Raw genomic sequence first — 24,470 nt, forward strand, 5'->3', positions numbered from 1 at the left:
TCTATTAATTAAATATTATTGAAAAAAATTTTTGCCCGATAAAAAAAAAATTAACTGGAAAAATAGTTTTTCGATAATGAAAAAATAAAGAGAAATTGAATTAAAACTTCACAGAATTCCCGAAAATTAATAAAAATAATAATAAAATGGAGTAGTGAGTAAAAGAAAAATCAATGGTAAATCTCTTTCCGATTTTCAATAAATAACGAGGTACATTCTCACCCATACCTGGAGGCTGCAGGCGACACAGATGTATCCCACAGTAATTTAAGTACACCAGACTTATATTCCAAATGCAATAAATTGAAACATGCAAGTCTGAGCACGACAAGGCTGTAGGAGCGCCAAAGAACGTTAGAAAATAATATTTTTTATTTATTTTGAAAGATGTAAAGAAAATCTCGGAGACTGAGCTCAAAAAAACATTTTGATATCTCAATCGTTACATCCCAAACATGTGATCCGAGAAAGGGATATAAAGCAGGGAGTTTAATATTCGAGTACTTTCTAGTGGAAGAGGTACAACTTTCATTTCAGCTAAAATTGATAGTTATGATAATAAAATAAATCTTATTTGTGATTTGATAGACCGAAAAAGCCCATTAATAAAACAGAAACTTTGTTTATTGGTCGGCAGTTCTTAATATTAAGGAGTTTTCATTCGTCTCGGTGGTTACTTTTTTTGTTTGTTGTTTTATTCAGTCCTCAGAGACGCATTATATTTAACATAGAGGATGTGGATGGAAAGGAGAAGGGTATGAGTGAGTATGCACACACGCAAAGATATTATATTGCAATGTCGCAGGTGTCCCCTTAGTCTCACAGGACATTAGCGATATTAGCTAAATAACAACGTTATGATTTATAGCCGCGATTATCCCCTTGTGAAAGTTACTCCGCTATACACTCTATCAAATGAACCATCCAGAAGTTTATCAATTCTCAGAGTCTATAAGTACCTTATTTATTTGTTTTATTTTTATTATATTTTCCTTTTTATAAATTTTAGAATTTTATATTCAATCATTTTTATATTTTTACGAATTAAATTAAAAAAAATTTAACAATAAAAATAATAATAAAATTGCAAGGAAGAATTTTCTCAAAAATTAATTTAAAAAATTATATAATAATATTTTATCGGTAGAAAAAATTCAAAAATAATTTTATAAAAAAAAATAATAAACATTTGCATAGATAAACTTTTGACCGAGTCCATTGTCTGGCTGCTCAGTGAGTGTTAAGCCGAGTTTTCATTTAAGAGATGAAACGATTCTGGAATTACGGAGATGACTAAAGTTTTAGCGAAATCGGGAGTTTATCCGTGTCTAGATCTACATTTTTGTCTCCTAAGAAGTCTTGAGTTTAAAGAATACGCAACAGTTGGTAATTTTATTTACAAAACTCCCTTTTTCTAGACACTTTTTTTAACAAACCTGCTTTAATAAAAAACTAAGTAAAGTAGAAGAGCAAGCTGATGAAAACAGCGGAATTAAGTCAGAGTAGATAAAGACGTACCTGTTTGAGCCAACTGCGCCAGAGGTCTCGGTCCCAAGGATGCTGGAAGCCCAAGTAAAGGTGCCGGGTCTCGCGATGAAGTTCTTGCCGCTGATGTCCTGGCTCCTCGCTGGTTGTCTGTTGGAATTCCTCAGAATCTCGGTCTTGCTCTCGGACTGCCTGCTGGTTGTAGATCCGCGGGTAGCCCGTGACGCGCAAAACGAGCTTTCCCAGCCGTGATGGGGCATAACAAACAGCTCCGCCTTGTAATTCTATCCATTCTGGCCGCGACTCGGGACATCCTGCTTGCAGAATTTATTTTTAGACTCGTATTTTTTCTCTGATAAGAACTAAGTAAGCAATCTTATTTAAGAACACTGTTTTATGAGCTTTTAAGTAGTGCAGCGTTAATTTAGTTGGACATTTTTTTTTTTACTTAAAGTTACAATTTTTACTTCACTGAAATTCTTAATTTTAGACTTTTAAAACTTTCGAGAGTTTAAAATTAAAAAAAAAAAAAAAAAAAAATTATTATTTTTTTTTTTTAATTTCATTTTCGATAATAATATTTTATTTTAATTTAAATCCCGGGCATAAAAAATAAAAATTATTCTGAATTTTTAAACTTTATAAAATTGGAAATAAAAAATTAATATTAATTAATAACACATTTAAAAATTTAATCAATAAAATTTAATAGAATATTTAAGTTTGTAAAAATTCAAACTTCTGTACTAATATTCGAGTATTTATTTATTTTTAATAAATTCATTAATTTATTAATCTATCGATTTTAAAAAAGTTATTTTTAATTTTTAATGATAATCGATATAAAATTTCTTGTTCACAGAATTATTTTCAATAATTTATACATTAATCATGAACCAGAATTAAAATAGCAATATTAAACTTTATAAAACATAAAATACGCTTGATATCATTTGAGGTAGACCACTTATCAGGAGAAATACACCCATCCACCCCTTATTATTATTCACCTCGATCGTATTTCTTCTCGCTCAGACTGACATTTTTCGATCTGGGTTTTATTGTCCCCTGCAATAGTAATAGCAATAGTAAAAGTAAGGTGAGCTACGTACACCCATCCCATAACCATAACTACCGCCCATCGATCTAGATATTTATATGAGCGCATAAAAATACATCTGTCAAGTCAGAATCTCTATTCTAGTTCGAGTTCATCTGATAAAAGATAAAAACCGGAAAATAAATCTCGTCACATCTTTATGAAGTTCCCCGCAGAAATTATTAAATTTATTTAGTATTAATAAAGCTTCCGAGTAATTTTAATTTAAAATTTGTGAATGCGGATGGAACTGAATTTAGACGCGTACTTAATTGATGTTTGGTTAATTTCGTCGGGTTTATTAGAGAAATAAAATAAAAGTGTTGTGTTCCCGAAGTGTGCACAGAGTAATTTGCGCTTTACTCTGTAGGGTGTACGGTTTATAATTTCGGGTGAAATTAAATGCCGAGTCATGTCGTACGAAACTGATGACGATTACATAAATCCCGGCTGATATCGAATTTGGTGGGCATTGACCTGTAATGAGTGATGTTTTGGAAGAACAGTCAATTTTGGGTAAATAGTTGTGAGAAAGTTTTGAAAATAATTTATTTAAGGTTCTTCGATATTGAATTAAGGTATGTAAATATTTTTAATTTTTTTTTAATGATAAAATGTGGCTGTGTTTAAGACCGCGGTCAAGTGCAAAGATGGTCAGACACTTGACCAGATAAAACAAGGTTCGATCCCTGGTCAAGTTTTTTTTTTTTTTTTTTTTTTTTAACTAAAAGATTTATCATAAATTTTTATTTTATTTATTTAATAAAATTCCGTTTTAAAAATTAGTTCAATTAGAAATAAATGAATTTTTCTGCTGAATTAAAAATGATCAAATTCTTCTTTTTGAAGGAATTTTTATTGTTACATTTTTAAATTGCACAACAATTAAATGTCATGACGAAAAAATTAATGCCTCAGTTTACGATCGAAATTTCTATAAGTCATCAACTATTATTGTTAATGACTTAATTGTTATCTAATAAAAATAAAGTTACACCTCCGTGTGAAAACTGAGTAGTTCTCCAATGAGTCACTGTACAATTTAAAATCGTTGAATTGGTCAATTGATAAAACTTGTATAACAATTATTTATAATAGCCCTAATTATATCTTCACGAGTCTCCGTCGTGGTTAGTACATGCTAAAGATCACATATATTGGTGATTTAGTCGACGTGATTTATTTTATTTTATAAGACATGTATTATCTGACTTGTCAAGGTTAAATTTGAGGTCGGCAAATATTTTTTAAGTATATGACTATCGTTTATTTTTTGCAATTAATTATTTTCTGTACCAGGTAAAACATCCCCGGTAGACAAAATCTGTATTTAAGTTATAAAAAAAATTTATAATTATTAAAAAAATAGAACATTTATATTTAATATTCAAATTTTGGCCGTTTTAAAAATATAATTGTGAAATTTATTATGAGAAAGATTTTATTTATGTTATTAATTTTTAATAAAAACACATTTAGAAATTTTTAAAATTAATATAAAATTTTTCTTTAGTTTGATGAAAAAAATTTTAATATTTAAAAAAAAATTGCATCAATATTTTGATTTTATTTTTACAAGTAGCATTTTTTGTTAAATTCTATCTATAATAATTTATTTATTAATAAATCCTAGAAAATTTTTGTCTAAAATTAAATTTTAGTAAAATTTAATTAATTAATTTTCTTTAATTAAAAATAGTAATGCTTATAATTTATAATTATTTATTTTTACGTTTAAATTTATTAACAAGATTAAAAAAAAAATTTTTTTATAAAATTTGGTTAAATATTTAATAAAAAAAAAAAAAAATGTGTTTAATTGAATTAAAAAAAAGTTTTTTTTTTAATTGTTAGTAATTTCAACTTATATTAGCTAGATAAAAATTTATTTTAGTCTTAAAACTTTGCAAACGGATGTTTTTCACTTTAAAATCCATAAAAAAATTTTAATTTCTTTTTAAAACAGCCAAAAATCCATTAAAAATCTATTTATTTAACAATTAAATTTTTTTTAGTAAATTTCTAAAGTTTAAAAAATATTTTCAGATTTAATATCCAAAAAAAAAAAAAAATGCTAAATCTATTATTATTATCAATAATTTTGTCCTTCCAATGTGTAACAACAATGTACGACTTTCTCCACAGGGTAAGGTTAAAAAAATATTTTTAATTATTTCTTGGCAATAAATTACCAATAAATCTTTTTCAGTGTCACGGGTGGTACGGGCCGCATTGTCATAAATATTATTATTGCTCGGGAGGACTTTTCAAGGAAGGTAAATGCGTATTACGCGAGCCTTATTACTGGAACGAAATTCAACATATCGGTTAATTTTAATTATAATAATAAAAAAAAAAAATTCTGTAAATTTACACGATAAATACAATCAGCTAAATTAATTGTTTGATTGGGTATTTATTTTAAAATTCTAAAATATTTTTTAATGTCATAATTTTATTTAAGATGAATTAATTATCGAGTGATGTAACTTGAGTAATGTGTGTACCGAATAAATTAATTTGCGCCGGTTTAATTAATCAGCTGTGACAAAAATTTCCACCTTAAGTGACGTCAATTCAAAAATATGGATATATATAACTAGAGACATATATATATATATATATATATATATATATATATATATATATATATATATATATATATATATATATATATATATATATAGACCATTTAATCTGAGGCCAGTCACATTAAACGTCATTAGTCATTAACCATTTCATATGGAGAGTCAATTTTTTTTTTTTTAATTAAATTCAAACAAAATTATCAATTAAAAAATGTTCAAACTTAAATTATTACTTATTTTATTTATTTTATTAATTCTGGCTGTCAGTGACTCGTTACAAGCGTTGGTAAGTGACAAAAAGATAATAACTATTTTAATTAATTATATTTAAAAAAAAAATTAACTTAAAAAAAATTTTTTTTTTTTTTTAGTGCTACATCATTTATGGCCAGTTCTGTCCAAAAGGTTACTACTGTACTGCCGGAATTCTCTGGCCTGGAGAATGTCAACGAGCTTCCTTCCGAGGTTTCATTGCCATGAAAGGCTAAATAAATAATTTACTAGCAAGCTAATAAGATAAAATATTATAGAATAAAATAGTAGGGTAATAGGTAATGAGCTTAAGTGACTGAAAGTTTGGGGACTAATTCGAAAAGGGTTAATTAAATAAACAAGTTATTATAGTGTAAGCCGAAAAACAGGAGTCGGGGTAACAGGTAACAGGCCAGATATGTCTTGCGAGCAATTAAAACTTTGGACGTTATAGATTAGAGTTAGTAAGAGCCGCAGCCGCAGCGTTCAAGCTTTTCACTCTCGTTATTATATGGGCTACCAACTTTCCTGATATTATTTTAATCTTGTCCTGGTTATTGATCTATTTTACTAGTTGCTGTGCTACTCAGTGGATGAATGTAATTTTCGAGTTATCTTAACTGTGTTATGTATTACTTTCAATAGTATTGTTTTACTTGTCAATTGTATTATTTTGTAAAATGTTTATTAATTTATTGTATTTATGTTTTATCTTTAGTTTCAAATTGTAATTTATTTATTAATATATATATCTTAAAAAAAATTTTTCAGTTGTAGAATAATTAAAATTTTCAAACATGATTTCACATATCGTTATATGTGATCATATAGCATCATAAATGACCATATAAGTCATATATGATTCACATATCGTCATATATGATCATATAGAATCATATATGATCATATAGAATCATATATGATTTTCAATTTTTTTGTGATCATTTAGCAACATAAACTACCATATAGGTCATATATGATCATATATGTTTCACATATTGTTATATGCGATCATATAGCATCAAAAATAACCATAAATGATTCACATATTGTCATATGTGATTATATAGCATCATAAACGTCCATATTAATCATATATGATTCACATATCGTCATATGAGATCATATAGCGACATAAATGATCATATAAGTCATATATGATTTACATATCGTCATATATAGTCATATGTCATCATAAATGACCATATGAGTCATATATAATCATATATGATTCACATATGGTCATATGTAACCACATGTTATCATATATGTTTAAAAAAAATTTTTTTTTGCAATTTTTTACTAACAAATTATTATTCAAAGCAAACAATCGGTAATTTAACAAACTCCTTTAGAAAATTTTGCCTTGGAAATGACGAACAAAATTAAACGTTATTATAAATATTATAAAATTGAGGCAAGTGTAACGACAGAAAACGAAAAAAAATAAAATGTCATAAAATGGCTCAATATATATGTATATATACACATAAAAGAACGTCGGAAGATAAGATTGTTACTTTAAAACGACAGATAAAAGCAATCATCTCTCTTATTTATTTCCCTTGAAAGTTTCTAGCCACTGAAGTTAAAGTTTTCAATCACAGTAATGGACCAAACGCTTATATAACTCCACCATTTTTCTTATATTTGTGCCACACATTTCTTGATAAAATTTAAACCTGTATAATAATCTTTTCATTTGTTTATTTTGAAACTCGCCGTTCTCCCGATTATGAGATCAAGAAAGAGGGATAAAAAAAAAAATAGAAATAAAGTAGCAATAAAGGAGTAAGGAATGATGCTTAAAAAATCACTCGAGATTAAAGTTCACTCCACTCGGATTAAAATTCTGAGTTGTGCGATTTCTTCGAGCGAAACAAGCTCTTATATATTGCTAGTGATTCAGCAATAAACACTCGGGAATTTTCATGCTTGTGTGTTATAAAAAAAAAAAAAAAAATTTATTTAAATAGACATAAATATAATTTCCGTTTTTTGGGGTTTAAAATAGCTGGAAGTTTCTGGTTGATATTGCAATTAAAGTTAAAAAATTATTTTCATGATCAAATATTTGCCTTTTAATTAAGGAATCTTTTTCAATTGAATTAATAATTGCGATTATATTTGGTCGGCAATTATCTTTAATAATTAATTTCTCTCAATTTGTACTTAAAAATTTTATGAGGCAATTAAAAGTTCGCAAAAAAAAATTTTTATTATTTTTTTTTAAATTAGTTTTGAAAACTTCCGATAGGTGGCGAATTCTCGCTGAATTTTCTTGCTATAAGAGAGTTGAATTTTGACATATTAAATTAAAAAATAATTTTTCTAACCTGCCATGAAAAATTTCTCTGACCATTTTACCCCCTATAAAAATTTTTTCCCCGCTTAATTTTTCTATAATTAATAAAGGATAAAATTATCTTTATTTTATCCCAAACTTGTTACAAAACAAAGCAAGAAAAATTGAATAAAAGCTTGTGAATAATGCAAGCCCACAAAAACCGACAGTTTACAGCGGTTAAAAAGGTTGACTAGTGTCTTTATCTTTAGGATCATTTACTTCCCCCTTAAGGACAAGAAATTCCATAGTTTATTCTTACCGGGGTAGAGAAAAAGTCTTGATCCGATGACAGCCAGGACACGTTTTTTCCATTGTGGAAAAACTAGACCCTTTAGCACAAGAGCACTCCCGCAACGGCTGTGTCCTGTTAAATCCTGAGATGGCTCCGTAGGTCCTGAAAAACGTTCAATAAAATATTATTAAATGACCATACTTAACAGTACAAGGATTTGGATTTTCCTAAAATTTACAGTATTTACTAAAACTTAAATGTTTGCATTTAATCGCCTCAACTTGTATTTATTCACTTTTTACTTTAGTAACTTTACTTGTCATGCATAAATATATATGTGTATGGTTTAATGTTTAGTTAGCAGTGAATAGTCAACAGAAACATGTTACGAAAACATAAAACGGAATAGAAAGACCAAATGACAGTTTACAGTTTGTTTATTACGGAATACGATACATGAACTTTGTTTATACTTTACAGTTTATTGTTATTGTCTTTTTGGAATTCACTTCTCTTTGTCTACTCTTCGGTTATCCTTTTGAACGAGCTAACTACTCTACTGGAGATTTGTTGTTGTAAACGAACAAGAAACAGCCAAAAAACGGTTGCTAGATAGATTTATAATTATAAACAATGAAATCGTTGGTGTGTTAATTTTATATTATTTATTTTCTTTTCTTTTTTAATAATAACCTCATTATTATTCTTCGTAATTATTTTTAAAAAATAATTGGATAGTTGTTTTTTATTTTTTAATACATTTTTGACCTAAAAAACTCGAAAAAGAACGATTTAAATTACTTTTAAAATTTTAGTACTTCAATTTAGCCGCTAGGTGGCGCAGAGGAAAAAATTAACTCTCACAGTTGGATTGGTAATTTTTAGCTATTTAATAAGATCGGTCCAAAAAGTTAAAATTCATCAAATTAAGCGCTAATTCTCAACAATATTATGGATAATATAAAAAATTTTCATTATTTTATAAAGAAAGAAAGAAAAATAAAATTTTAACAAGATAAACATTGTAAATAACATTTGTAAGCGTGGTTAAAAAATGGCGTACATATGGTCTGTAGTAGATATCAAGAAACAATATAAAACGAAAACTTCTCACGTACAAAATGTACAAACTTCTCGGCTTTATCCACTGATACAACCCAGCTCTTGATATTACAACTTTCTCATGGGACGAAGCATTAAAATTGCACGTATCGGGTGGTATAAATATACTTTACAACAAGATAAGTGAAATTGGATTTTTTTAAATTTAACTTATTTTCCCAGTTGAAAGACGACTCTGGTATTTACTGAAATACTGAAATATACAGATCTTTTTAAAATTTAACGTTAATTATTCTAACTAATTATAAATACGCGCTCGCAAAACATCTTCACTATGCTTTTTAAGCTCATTAAAAATTTATTTAACCTTAGGTGAGCTTTTCTAGGAATAAATTAGATCAAGTACTTGAAATAAATTTCACTGATTAATAATTGACAATAAAATTTAATTTAATGATTACTTCAAAATTAGTTTTGGTACTCGGTTATTATTTAAATTAAATTAAAACTTAATCGTCCTTAAAATAATAGTGACAGCTGTACCGATAGTATTTAGTTATACAGGCCTTATAAATTATTATTAATTACTAGTATTTAGAAGGATCTTAATTAATATTGACGTACTGGCTTACTCGCTGGAGGAAATTCAATTAAATATTTTATATTTTATGTTTAACAAAGAAAAACTTGTTTAGTAAATTATAAATAACTATTTATTTTTAGTGAAGTACGAAATTAGAATTATTCTACCGACAAATTTATTATTTATGAACTTTATTATTGAAGTCAATAGTAATGTCTATAAGCGTCGTTAAATAAAAAAGTTTCACCATAATATAAATTATCAACTTGTAGAAACTTAGGGAGAAAACTTTTGAAATACCGCTGATAAAAGTATTTCTTAAATTAAATTCCAATAAAAAATAACTTGCGACTTATGATTTTTGAGATAATGGTAAAATATCAGAGATATTAAATTTTTCTTTGAAAAACCTTCAAAATTAAATTTTTTATGATAAAAAATGCGTTTAGGCGATTTTTTACATTTTAGTTTTGGGATTTGCCGCTAGGTAGCGCATGGCGGGAATTTTTTTCTCGCTAGTAGAATGTAAAATTTTTTTTTTTTTTATAAGATAATAGTTAATTTTTTTTCGAATTAACTGTTTTATGAGTTTGATAACTTTCTTTTGAGAAAATCAATTATTATTATTCTTCCTTGTAGATTTATGAAAATTATTGAAGCGCAATAAGGTCATCAGTAAATGCAAATAGTATCTAAATATGTTTTTCCTAGGACAGTTAATCTGTGGATGATATGACAATAGTCACAGCTCGTATTCGGAAACTCGATGTTTAACCGCAATAATCGTTAACGACAGTGCCTAGGAATGTTCACCGTCGGAAAGTTTCCGGAAGTCGTGAAAGGGTCGTATAGTTTCCGGCAAACGGCATAACGCTTCGCTGAATCCAAACGTTAAATGCCGATTACTAACCCACTCGCAACTAACTTTGTTCTTTCGCTCTCTTCATCCCCACCGTCTGGTGCATCACCTCCCTCTGGGTAGTTTCAATCAAAACTTGAGCTCGTTACTGACAATACCATTCGTGTTCCGTTAGCCAATTCGTTATGCCAACAAACTTTTTAAGAACTTTTTAATCACTTTCCAAAAATTTACTTTCTTCCAATTCAGCCGCCATTTTTACGGACCCTTCTTAGAGCTGGCTAATGGACAGTGTGCATGATTGCTTTGAAATTTTTGAACAAAAATTTGATTCAAAATTTTAAATTATTTGAAAGCTTGATTCTAATTGTTGCTTGCTTCAAAGGATCATTGAAATGTTTAAAAATAACTAAATGCATTTAATATAATCTGATATAGTTATACATCGGGTGTATTATCCGCACAAAGAGAATGCATTTCCAGTGGATCGAGGATGCTACCTATGCGTTTCACCAGATCAAAATCAATTCGGATTTGTCGTATTCGCTTTGTCTGTCAACGGTGTCCTTTTCTCTTGATTTTACATTCGTAGCAGTAAACTATATTATATTATATTAAGCGTCAATCCACAGCTGAATTTTGCGCAAATACACTCGCTAGTGCCGTATTTGTAATGTGGTGTAGTGTAATGAGTAATGTTTAATGAGAGCAACTATTATGCTGACTTATGACTATTTGACGCATTCCGGAAAGAGGATGTCCATTGTTTGCACTCATTTAGCCGTGATATATTTTAGATATAATGTGAATAGTCAAAGAACGCAATAGACTTGTTTTTTTTTTGTTTAATTTTAATAAAATAATCGGTAAACGCGGTTTTGTTTTTAGGATGAATCATTTTTTAGAAATGTTTTTTTTTTTTTTTTTTTTTTTGGTTGCCGGGATTCGATAAATTATTTGATACCCCGAGAGGCCTGATAGCCATCGCGAATTCTCAATATCACTGGCATTTTAATCGGACAAATGGAAGGTATTGCATATGTGTGTATGTGGATTTTTTTCAGAGTATAGATTTACTCCCGTGAATTTTAGCTCGATATGAATAACATTCTGGCCATTAATTTAGACGAAAAAATGATCGTTATATTGGTTCAGTATTTTTTATTTATTTTTTCATGAATCCAATAAAATTAGAAATATTCACGGGAGCTTGTTCCGGCGTCGAACATTTGTTTTTCATGACAAAAAACGCGCCGTAAATAATTTTGTGAATTTTATAACATTGATATTTTGTGGGTGAAATTGTAAATAGAGATAAAATTTTTATTATTTTTAATTTTAAATTGCTGAGAGTAAAATTAACGGACAAAACTTTAAGGGAGATCCAGAGAGTTGATGGAACAATGTTTATAAATTAGCGATTGACTTTTGCATGGGCTGGCAAAAATGTATTTCGTTAATCGGATTTTTCCGGGAATTAAACGTGATGGCACCAGCCGATACTATTAAAATTGGCAGTTTTCCACGTCAGTTAAATTTACTGCTCTCAGTCATAGAGACTGTTATTTTTATGTACTTTTATTTATTTCGTTATACTTTTATAATTTACGATTTTTTTTTAATGTCCTTGACTGAAAATTATATTACTGTAGTGTGTTATTATTTTTTTACAATACGATGTTGTTGATAGATTCATAAATTTTATTAAAAAACTCGTTTCATTTGAAAAATATATTTTTAATCTTTAAATATAGCTTAAAAATTATTTTTGGACATTTAGTACATCAATTGTCCGCTAGGTGGCGCGGGGTTGAAATTTTTCTCACAATTAGATTGGTAACTTCTAACTACATATTTAGAACGGTAAAAATTGCAATTTTTAGTCTTATAGTACTTAGATTCTCCGCTAGGTGGCGCATATCCAAAAATCCTCTCACAGGTGGACTGTTAACTTCAAAATATATTATAAAAAAGATAAAAAACTTAAAAATCTTCAGGTTACATGTAAATTCAATCTTGTAAAATTTTTTATCAATTCAAAAGACGTAACATATTTATATTTATATCATAAAATATAAAAAAAAAAATTCTCCAATAATCCATTTAAAAAAACATCACAATCGATTCTGTATCCAACTAACCGTGAACAGTTGACCCGAGTTTAGTTATCGAAGAAAAAAATTCAGTGATACAATTTGCCTAAACCACATTTGAATAATTCAATATTCCAATTGCGAGTAACCTCACCTCAAAATAGTCTCGGTATACTTTTCCGACATTTACGCTCTTTCCTAAGCAACGCTTGAAGAACTGTTTTGAATATTCCAAAAAACAGTAAGATATTAACGAAAAAAACGTGTGAAAGCCCGGATAAAAAGCTCTTGAGTAATAATTCGTTCGAATCTTTATAAATATTTAGTCCTTGCCTTAAGAATAATTCGAGCGGATAGCGGATTTAAAATTTAACGGTGTCGCTGTAAGGAGAGTGGCTTACCTATATGAAAAGCGATGAGATGACGTAGTTCGGGGTCTACTCCGAGACGTGCTCGTCGTGAAAGTTCCTCGTAGCCAAGCAGCTTCAGAAATTCGTCTTGATGTTCGAGTGGTCGTTCATCTGGGGCCATGCGACGTCCTATTTCGCCTCCATACTGTATAACAAAAATTGGATTACGCTGTTACATTTTTTTGCTTTTCTTTTCTCTTCAATTTTTTTTACGGATTATGTATGGCTAATGGAAAGAAAAAAAATGTAATGTCATCACTCATTCTATTTACAAATTTTAATTTAACTTTGTCAAATAATATTTGACCTCAAAAATCAATTCTTCAAAAGTGCGAAGCTTTCAAAAAAAAACTTTTAGAAAAAATTGCTAAGTATAACACTTCTTCTTGCGATGATGTCATCTCTATTATAACATAACAATGAATCAATTTCACAAAGTTCAGTAGCATTAGATCAAATAAAATGGAGGATATTACAAAATGTCTGTAGCCTGCGTAACTTCCACTCTATATAAACCGATTGGGTTTCTCCAATAATAAATCCTTGAAAAGTTTCTATTCGGAAAGTCACAAACAAAGGTCTATTAATTTAATCATCATTCAACCGAACTACATTACATACTTACATACTTACTATAGATTATAGTCATAGAATATTTCCAATCACCCACCGACGATCACTTAAAAGTTTAAACTTTTTTAATAACTCACCATTTTTCTCAAGGTATACTTTTAAATTAAAAAACCCAATTACCAACTGATCATTAACCAGGATGATCAATATCGGAAAAAATAACACTAACTTTCAGTGAAACTAAAGTGACGTTTGTCGTAGAAACGTTATAAAAGTAGTTGTAACAAATACTTTTTAACCTCCAGGGAATACAGTAATTACCGAAACTTGTTATAACCTCGATCGAAGAATCCAGTGCATTAGGTGTAAAATCTCCCGAGAATTCGAACATGATTGCCAGAGGTAACTCTGCCTCGTAATTGGCTGAAACTAAACTTCATAAGCCATAAAATGTTCTTATAACTTATAGTCATTGATCCTTTGATACAAATATCCACTTAGATGTTCACTATTCATTGCCGAACGAATAATTAGCTGTGACGTTTGTTTATCTGGCCAATAACTTTGATCTCGTTCTGACATGTGGGCAGATGTGTTTGATCTAATTTTGCGGTCAAAGTCCCTTTAGAGCACGGAAAATTAAAGAAATTCTCCACCGGGGCTACAGGGAATATGGTTCAGAAAACGTGGAAAAAAAAATGTTTTTAATAACTTCATTTGTTCCCGAGTTATTGACTTTCCGTACATCCGGAATAAAATTTGTGCGGATGTACGGATTCGAATATCTCCGTTAATTTTGAAGATAATCATGCGGACCTTTTTGATTATTCTTCAGGGATGTTATGTGAGGGGTATTGATGGGTCAAGGTGTAAAAATCAGTTAGTGGGGTAAGATGGGCCGTGTAAAATCTTTATATAATTAATTTTTAACGACGAAGGTGCTTTCTAAAGGTAGAAATCTAGAATATAAGAAAAGAAAAAATTTTTTCTTGGCTCTTGAGAACTTCTTGAGAGCCTGAAATGAATTATGAAGAATACAAAAGTCATTAAGCTTTAGTTAGTAGGTCATGTATTATATGAACTTGACGAGTTGAATTGAGGCTCAAGTTACGGCTCATTGGGCTCATTGAGCTTAATTAGATATTTTAAGGCTGTTTTTTTTTTTTATCTCCGGAGACTCTGCAGTGTATAAGGGTAGAAAGTATATAACGGCAGTGTGTAGTGTCTAGTGTCTGCTTTCGAAGAGCTTAAGCTTCTCATCACACTCGGAAAATAAACTTCAAGAGTCCACGCGTCCAATCCCTTTTCTAGTTTTATCAACCCTCTTCTCTAACTAAACTCCATCCTAATTCCCAGCCAGCTACGAGAGGAAAATCCACTAACTCCAAACTCGGATTTTACTGCGTCTGCGTTTTTGTTGAGAGCAAATTAGTTTATTATTTCTCTAAACGAAGGAATGGTATGACGTTAACCGTAATTGGAGATTTTGGATCTTTGAATTTACCTGACGTTTAATTTATAATGAGGAGTAAATTTCAGTTTTAATAATCCTGGATTTTTTATTTTATTCCACGGCTTACTGTAATCAAATGTTGTACTTTCTGGACATTTTAAGAACTAAAATTAAAATTTCAGACAGTTAAAACACCTGTCACTTGTAATTTTAAAAATTAATTTTCCAAAATTAAGTCAATTCTTCAGTCAATCTTTCAATGAAATAAATTTCGGTTAGTTCCTTCCAAAATTAACCATTGAAAAGTCTTTCAATTTCCAGTAACTCTTGAATTTTAAATATTCCTCAAATAATTATCCATTATTCATTCTTGCAATAAAATTAAGCTCGTTTATAATTTAAACACAACTGAATATAATTTTAGGAATTAATACAGAAGTCAATCACCCAAAAATGAATCAATTTCATCGACTAGGAATTATTGAAGCTCATCAATACTGTCAATTCAACCAAAAACACATTCATCCTCATCAAACTGAAAATTATTCAACGAAATATTTTTAATTATTTACCAGGCTGTTTTTTTTTTTTTTTTTTTTTTTTTTTCATTACCTGTTTGTTAATGTAACTAAAATTGTACACTGATGCGAAAAAATTGCTCAAAAATCCAAACCTTGGAAGAGATAACGAGAGCACCCGTGTAATTTGACGTGGAACTGACAGAAAAATCCAACGAATTGTAAGGGTTTTATCTGGGAGGGAAAACACTTTTAAACATTTTTTCGCCCTATTGTTACTCGGCTATCTTTTTTATAGTTGTCTTGACAGCGCAACCCCTATTTTATATCTTCGTATCACTTACACTCTAATTATTTTACGTGATAGAATGTTCTTAAACTTTTTTGTCGTAAAAAAAATTCCCATAAATTTTCTGTACTAAAAAATAATTTTTTTTCCGTAACAAAATATTTTATTGAAACATTTTTCAATAAAAAATCTAGAGATCTGCCATTTTGTCCCAGAAAATGTATTCTCAAAATGGCGACACGTCTTGCGACGCCATCTAGCAGATGAAATTAAAATTCTTTTATTAAGTGAGCTTTCTGTCGGTAAAATTGTAGAAAAATGAGTCTCCAAATTGCGCAATCGAGATAATAATGACCAGAAGAGAAAAATAGGTCAAGCATGAGGCAATTTCGAGAAAACTATCCGAGAGTGTATCGTTAAAAGTTGTAAAGTAGGATGTTGACGAGTTGATTCACCCAGAAATTAACTGTCATCTAGAGGAATCAAGGTACAACGTAATCGAGGGAAATCCAGTTTGTAGATTAATTGTGGGTGTTATCTGGCGGTTAGGTTACCTGTCGTTTTCGTGACCCAGATCAACTCGAAGGATATAATACAGTGAGCTTCGCATAAAGAGCTTCGGATAAACGGGTGGATAAAAACAGAAACAGGAATAAAACTAAAACAGCAGCTTTAATTCAGTAATCCGAGTTCTGAAGTACGGCGACACATTACTTGTTATTCATTAATTCATCGCTACTCTATTCATGCTACTTAATGGCCTTAACGATCCGTCTATACAGTGTCTTTGTAGGTTCGGTTTTCACCTAAGAATCGTTTGTTAACGATTTACACTGTTAATCACCGTTTTGAGAACGTTTCGGGCTTTATATCAACTCGGGCTGGTGGAAACAAATTTAATTATTGTTTTGTTCTCTTTCGATTGTTTATAGACTTGTTGGAACAATGAGTGTTTGCTTCAAACAGTAATTTTTTTTTTTTAGGTACAATTAAATTGTTTTGATGTATACAAATTTTTGACACCCGAAGATTTGTTTTGCTCCTTTTTTGACGAGAATGTCCTAAAATTTTGGAGTTTTTTTATAATTAATCATTGTTAGAAATATTTTGACATGTTCTTTGATCAAAAAAATTTTTTTCTCTTCAAAATAGGCATTTTTTTGAGCAGAAATTAATTTTTTAAAAATTTGAAACAATCAAAAAAAGATAAAATAGAACTTTTATCCAAAAACATGAGACAAAATTTTTTTTAAAGGCAAAAAAGCCATCGAAATTATTTTTTTTATTTTCATGACATTTTTTAATAATTAATTAATTAATTTTACTTCGTAGCTGCAAAACATATAATTTTTCGTGTTAAAAAAATTTTTTCTAATAGATTTAGGGGAAAAAAAATTAAATGAAAATTCGCAAATTGTTTTTTCAAAAAAACATTTTTTTAACAAGGAAGTTACCATGCAAATAACTTATTTCTTGAATTTCTTCAGTTGAGAAATAAATTTGAATAAAATAAAGGCCCAAGCTTTCGATAAAATAATTTATCCCTTCAAAATTTGTAGAACTGACATACATTAAAAAAACATCGAGTGAAAGGAGAAGTAAAAGCTAAAAAATATCGAAAGACAGCCTCCATGAGTGTGTCATAATAACCAGAGCATCTGCCTGATGGAGATTATTAAACTGCAGACACGTAGAAATGTAAGATCCTTGAAAAATTTTGGATGCATCTGGTACCCGGGTTTTCTCTCACCAATACTATATACCGAAATTCGAAATATTCACGTTTAGTTGATATTACTCGGGCGCACGTGCCGAAGAAGACTAAGTGAAATTGTCTTCGATGCACCTGTCACGATGAGAGACACCAAGTCGGCAGGTGTCGGGCCTTCTTTCTTGCTGCCTTAGCTCGTTAAATGTTATATCGGGAACGGGCCTAGCGGCCTACCCACTCACACACTCTTACGTCTGTCCATATATGTCGAGGAGGTAACTAAGACCTAACAACGGAACACGCGAAACCCTTCAGCCTGCCTCGCATTTAGACCTCACTATTGTGCGAAATATATATGCCTACCCCGGCTGATATAGAGTACAGAGTACCGGCTTTCCATTATTCTCGAAGGCAACGTCACTTGAAAGAGCCATACCAGTTAACTTCACACGCGAGTCCTCCACTTTTAGCTTTTTTTTTTCTTCTTACATTCTTTTACAGCGAGCTCAAGCTTATCTCAATGTCTTATGGTTTTTTTCTCGCTCCTTTACTTAATTTTACTTAGTTTTTTTCTTTTAGTTTTTGAATAAATATTAACTTGGAGTGACGGAAAAATTGCTTGATTCAAAAAAAGGAATTTTGAGCCAGGAAATGATAGATAAATAAATTATTTTTAAAAATTTCAGTGCTTTGAATAAAATAAAATTTTTTTTAGTTCATTTAAGATAACAAAATTTTTTAAAATAATTTTTTTTTTTAAGATATAAGCTCATCCCGAAGTTACACTCATCAAGAGCTTTCATTTGAGTATCCACATGCATTTTTGATATATTTTTCATATATATATAAATATATGAAAAATTGATGTGGGTACTCAAATAAAAGGTCTCGATAAGTTTAATTTCGATTTTAAAATATTTTTTTGATATAAGCAAAAAAAAAAACACTTAAAAAATTACAGTTTAGAATAAAAAAAAAAAAAAAATTGGAAAAATTATAAATAAAAATTAAAATTTTTAAAAATACTAAAATTACATTAAAAAATTGTTAAAATAAAATATTTAAAAATTAATTGGCTAAAACTGTAATTTTTTAATTTATCAAAAAATTTTAAATGCAACTTTTTTCTGAAAAACTCCAAAACTCCTCCCCTCTCCTCAAATTTTTCCATTCATCACAACAATATTCCCTGAAAAAATTCTGGTGAATGCACCAGAAAAGAATAAAAGTTTAATACACTCTATCTATGACTGACATGAGTGAATAATGGTCTGCTAAAGATTGGATTTTAAATAAAATCCTAGCGTCTTAGAACTCAAAGGACTCTATCATCAAAAAAAAGCTCTTCTTATTCTAAAGTACTTTTTCTTTGGAGAGAATGCAACGCGCTTTGGATATCTAATCTCGCGATTTCCACACGAGTATTCCTCACTATAAAATAAAGTAATCGAAGACGAATGATCAGGACGCCAAAGTTAAGGAAACCTTTTTTTTCTCTTCTGCTTTTATTAACCTGGCATAAAATTCCCTATCTAAAATATCCACATCCATATTAAAAAGCACCGAGACTGAAACCCGCCTGGTGGCGCCCGAATAGCCTCTTGCATTCTCAATTGGCTGAAAACCATCAAAGAAAAATCTGGTTGCTGGCTCTTCAAGAAGCTACAAAGAAAAATCTCGAGGATCTCAACCCGGATATAATTTTCTCAACAGTTTTATGTTACTTCCAACAAAAAACAACTTTCCTGAGAAAAGAGAGGAGTTTTCCAATCAGATTCTTGCTGAAGTCGTCCGTGGCTCGTTAGTGCAACCCGCAGCCATTACTTTTCCGAGTTTTTTAAAACCAAACTACGCAAGCTTTAGAAAAGTTTTCCTAATAAGTCTCTCTTGTTCATTATCTTAAAAAATATTTCCTATATAAATTTTCTCTCTTTTCATTAATTCTCCTCCTTTTGCCGGTAAGTTTGTTTCGTTATTCCCAGGCTGCTTTCTTCCAGTGGCTTGTCGATATATTTGCTAGTCTACTCGAGGCTTATTATATAAATTATGGCAGCATATCGGGAATCAGAGTTTCAAGCACTTGAATCTCAAGTGTCCTCCTGTTGTAACATTATATTATATTATTGAATTTTTTAAAATAACCATCGATTTTCTATAATTATTTGGATCATTGCACACTATCAATAGGTCCAATAGAACCCGGTATAATAGTACAACAAATAAGATAACAATGATCCTTAAATTATTCATGCATTATCTAATATTCCGTTCCTTTGAATTATCCAGCGGGATAAAACTCCGTTTCTTCTGTTTATTTACTTTCGCTACTCGGTGATATTAAATAAATAGATACGCTCGTTTAGTTGAGAAAGAAGTGAAAAAGCTAAAAGACAATTTATTTGTGACATTTTTAAATCAAAAAAAACCATTTCTTCTAAATGAAGAATTTTAATTAATTATACGTCAAAAATTTTCTACGAATAATTTTTTTCTTATATAAAATTGAATTTTTAGAATAACAAAGCTACAATCATAATTTTTCAGATACCTCAATTTATTTCTCTGTTCAAAAATGCTTAAAAGTTGATTTTTTTAAGGTAAAAAATTTTTTAATTTTAGTTTCGAAGTTGACCGCTAGGTAGCGCATGGTTGAAATTTCTCTCGCTTGTAGATTGGAAACTTTTAAAAATAAGGTATTTTTATGAAAAAAATTTTTTTACATGACCTTATATATGTTGATCTGGTCATATGTGGTCACAAATACTATATATAACAATTAAAAATAAATTTAAGCTCTTTTGAAGAGTCAAAAAAATTTTTTTTAATTTTTAAACTTATTATCTAAAATTTAAATTTATTTTAGCGAGATAATTAAGCGATCACGCGCCATCTGTTGGAGATCTCCTGTACTAAATTATATAAAAAATTATATTTGGGTATATATGATATATCAGGCCATAAACAAATGAAAAATATGTAAGAAAATATTTTCCTGAATAATTGAAAAATTTTTTTTTAAATAAATTCTAACCAGAAAATTATCCAACAAAATCCTGCCAGTAGTTCGTAAAAAAAACAATGCATCACGTTCGAATCGATTTCCATGATACTGAATATTTCTTCGAAAGCTCCTAATGCCCTACACGCTGATAACTTTTATCAGATACTCCGTTGCCACATAAGGTTACTCTCACTTCTTTTCATCTCACATTATCTTATCCTTACTGAATTTCCTCACCTACTCTCAAGACCAGGCTGGTTTTTATAGAAAATTTTCCATCTACTATCAACATCTGCCTTTCCAGAGCTTTTATTCCGTCCCCACACCACAAAGTGGAGCTTTTATTACTGTCATTTTGCGTCTCCCCGGATATAAGACCGCGTTCTGATCTCCGAGTGCAGGCAGCCCTCCTGGGTTTCTCGGGTTGTCTAGTCTCTGAGCAGACGGAATCGAATCTATCGTAACAATATTCCCTTCGGGATGCACGCGATCTATCTTTCCTCTTACGTGATCCCTACTAACGCGATTCCGCTGTTATTTTTCGTGTCAAAGGACAAAAAACAACACATGTTCCATTTATTTTTAATTCGACCAAGAAATTATTATTAATCGAGATTTAATGATTTTTCTGACGATAAAATTTCTCTCTAGCTTACGCTAAAAGGAGAATAGTTCGAAATCCTGGAAGATACTTCGGCAAACTTTCTGTAGTTTGAAATACAGCCGGACTTTTTTATCTCTGTACAAGTTTTCAAGGAATTAATGGGAAATGTATATACTGAGGAAGGTAGATAAAGGAATAGGTAACTTTTAAATTTCAAGGATTCAAAAGAAGGTTTTGATTTTTTTTTTTTTTTTAAGTATTAACTTAATGATTGACTATGTGACCTCTTTTTTTAACTTTATTTCATTCACTTGACCTATATGTTTGTAACAAAATTTTCCAATGTCATTTTTTCCAACTTTAAGCCATTAATTACCTTCAAAAATTCAAAACTAAGTTAAAAAAATTAAAATATTTATTCTACTTTTTTAGTTTCTACTACTGAAGAATTTTTTATTTTTCTATTTTATAATTTATTAGGAATTACTTAAGAACGATTTTCTTGATTAGAATCTCTAGAATTAGTACAAAAACTCCCTCGAAAAACCAGAAAATACTTTCCGGCAATAAAACTAATTTTTTTCCTTGAAGAAAAAAAAAAAGAAAAACCTCCAACTTATTCTTTCTGCCAAGTCTGACTCTTTTCTAACCCACTAATTTTTTTTCCAGAGCCTGGCTTTTTTCTGCAATTCAGTCCATAGAGGGTGTCTAATTCCAGCTAATTTTCCGTGAGAAACTTATTTATTTATTTTTATTCCACTAAAAAACATACCTGGATATAAATAGACAGCTCATCACCAAGAAGCATGTCCCTGCAAATATCCTTAGCCGTAGTATCGAGAGTCAAATAAACGAGACTGCTCTCAATGCCCGTATGAATCCTGACCCAGCCATTTCCTGCGCCGACTTCGACCCCTACCCCCGAATCCCACGAAGAATTGAACTCTTTAGAACTCTGCTTACTAGCTTGAATAGAATCTTCGCTAAAGTTATCATCAGCTCCCTCGTCCAAGTCATCAAACTTCCCAATAGTCTCATTCAGATTGTCGAGAATCTCCTTCTCCAGCATCTCCGTAGACTCTTCCTTAAACTTCTGGCCAAATTTTACCCTGGGCCCATCCTGCTCGACGGGCGTGGAGGTGTAAGGTGCCTTGCAAAGCTCTTCTTTCTTTAGAAAGTTAGCTTGTTGATAAAGGTGACAATCTTCACAATCTTTATTGGATCTTGTCTCCATCAATTCGTCTTTATCTTGTTCCATTTGACAACAAACTTCTACCTTAGTAATATTATCCCCAACACTGAAATTATTTTCCGTGGTATCAAAGTTATGCCTTTCTTCAGATAGCATCACCACTTTTGTCACTTCTTCTTCTTCTTCTTCTTCAACTTCTTTTCCTTCAGAATCTCGTATTCCAAAATCCTCAAAGCCGTCAAATTTCTCACGACTTTCAATCACTTGCATGGGCTTCTTTGCCAAGCTAAAGTTATCATCAACAGTATCAAGAGTATCATCCATCTTGGACCTGGTTTTCAAATTATCAAGGACTTGGGCCATCTTGAGCTTGATATTCGGCGACAGAAAAGACTTGTCTGTTTTTGGACACCCATTTCCTTCAAAATCTTCATTTTCCTTCTCAGTCTCCTTGTCTCTCTTCCCTTGGGCGTTTTTCTTGAAAAGGGGCTCTGGTCTCGCGCTATCATTGAACACTTTGACCTTAATCGCTTCTCTCTTCTTCCCCAGGCCCGAATCCACCGAATTTTCCCGATGAACCAGCGCAGTCTCGACGAACTTGTTCTTCCTCTTGACCTCGGAGTAAATGTCGCCATTTTTTTTCAGGGAATTCTCTTTCAAGTCCGACAAAGCGGTTCGATTTCTGGGCTCGCGACGAACACTGTTTTTGTTGGTCTCATTTTTTACAGACGACTTCTTGGACTTGGCTTGAAATCTCTCATAATTGGCGATTATCTTCTGGTTCAATTCGTGGATCAGCTCGAGCCTTTTCGCAATTGAGTCGTCGATTTTGTGATTCGAGGGGATCCACCTACGCCTAACTGTTCCGGTTAAGTCAACGTTCGCTTTCGCAGACAGAGTTTTTCCATTGAGGGGCTCCTTTTCAATTTTTCGTCGATCCTGCCGCTTTTTCCGGGATATTGTGCACTCTCCGGGAACCCCGATCTCGTATTTGCAGTCGCTTTTTATTATACTCGGCTCAGCAAAAGGAAAAGGCTGGATTTGGGAGCTCTTTGCGGGGAACCCAGAGACGTTGAACAGTTCGAGGGATTTTTTGACTGATTCTATTCTTTTGCCGAGTTTCTGTGGTTTGGGCCGGGATTGATGGCTGTCTTGTGATGTAAGTAATCCGGGTGATGATGAGCCTTTACCTCGCTCTGCAAACCCGATTCCGCTTTTGGTGTCCGGGAGGATTTCAATCCCAGTGCTCGATCCGCTGCTGAGACTTATTTTCTCATTCAATTCCCAATTGATCCCCGGTCTTGGCTCGTTTGTCTTTGTAATCATTCGAGGGTTGGACTCTTGTTTGCAACCACCTGGCTTTGAAAGTGACTGAGAAGAATCGGGGTTATTTTTCGCGATGCTGCTCTGTTTTAGTCCTCGGGTTGAGGATAGACGCCGTGAGTGACGGAGTTTTGCTCGGGCACTTGTCAGTGTATCGTGTTCCATTGCTAAGACCATTTTTTATTTTCGCTAGAAAAGAAAAATTATGTTATTTATTTTCAATTCATAAAAAACAATAATAATAAATTTTTTATTAAAAATAGTTTGAAAAATTTCCGACAGGTGGCGTATGATCGCTAAATTTTCTCCCTACCAGAAAGTTAAATTCAAAGTATAAAAGTTTAAAATGAAAAATAATTTTTTTTTCTCAAAAAATGATAATAAATATTAATTAGTCCTTTAAAGTGAATAGAAAAAAAAAAAAAAATAGAATAGCGTATGAATGTAGTTGTTTTGTGACAATTGTCATGCAATAGCCGTGCTCGTTTCTCAGTAAGCTACATGGTACACGTACATGCATGCATATTATACATTTGCCAAGTAAAAGAGAGGACGAGGGCGATCCAGAAGCAAGAGGACGAGCGCAGCCAGGAGTTCTGTATCTATCTGGTAGTATAGCGCGAACATGGACACGCCTGGAATCCGTTTCATGGGTCATGTGATCGCAAGTACTTGTCTGTACAATGTATATATGTGTATATATATATATATATATATATATATATATATATATATATATATATATATATATTTATATATACATTCAGAGTGAAAGACTTATATCAGGAAAGATAGA

The 24,470-nt window shown here is 30.8% G+C and overlaps 1 protein-coding gene and 2 long non-coding RNA genes across 5 annotated transcripts in view; 2 read left to right on the top strand and 1 right to left on the bottom strand.

Moving 5' to 3' along the window:
- Phlpp (PH domain leucine-rich repeat protein phosphatase) overlaps positions 1 to 23,782 on the bottom strand; it is a 54,349-nt gene extending 30,567 nt beyond the window's left edge. The window contains exons 1-4 of one of the 2 annotated variants that reach the window (XM_074251581.1): positions 21,932 to 23,782; positions 13,002 to 13,155; positions 8,031 to 8,165; positions 1,519 to 1,799 (exon numbers count right to left, since the gene is read on the bottom strand). In XM_074251581.1, coding sequence (XP_074107682.1) covers positions 1,519 to 1,799; positions 8,031 to 8,165; positions 13,002 to 13,155; positions 21,932 to 23,677 — 2,316 coding nt within the window. In that variant the 5' untranslated portion in view covers positions 23,678 to 23,782. Of the gene's footprint in view, positions 1 to 1,518; positions 1,803 to 8,030; positions 8,166 to 13,001; positions 13,156 to 21,931 lie in introns of both variants that reach the window. The other variant, XM_074251497.1, reaches the window with a different exon arrangement.
- LOC141535308 (uncharacterized) overlaps positions 1 to 24,470 on the top strand; it is a 94,444-nt gene that overhangs the window by 33,155 nt on the left and 36,819 nt on the right. For both annotated transcript variants that reach the window (XR_012480579.1, XR_012480576.1), the window contains exon 3: positions 21,829 to 21,887. This is a non-coding gene — a long non-coding RNA (uncharacterized LOC141535308). The remainder of the gene's footprint in view (positions 1 to 21,828; positions 21,888 to 24,470) is intronic.
- Positions 2,404 to 5,136, top strand: LOC141527381 (uncharacterized). Its single transcript, XR_012479193.1, has 3 exons — positions 2,404 to 3,162; positions 4,631 to 4,730; positions 4,794 to 5,136. It is a non-coding gene; the product is annotated as an uncharacterized LOC141527381 (long non-coding RNA).

Source organism: Cotesia typhae, unplaced genomic scaffold (assembly GCF_013202065.1).
Source record: "Cotesia typhae breed Kobodo isofemale line unplaced genomic scaffold, CoteBio_Ctyphae contig_11, whole genome shotgun sequence".
NCBI classification, from domain to species: Eukaryota; Metazoa; Arthropoda; class Insecta; order Hymenoptera; family Braconidae; genus Cotesia; species Cotesia typhae.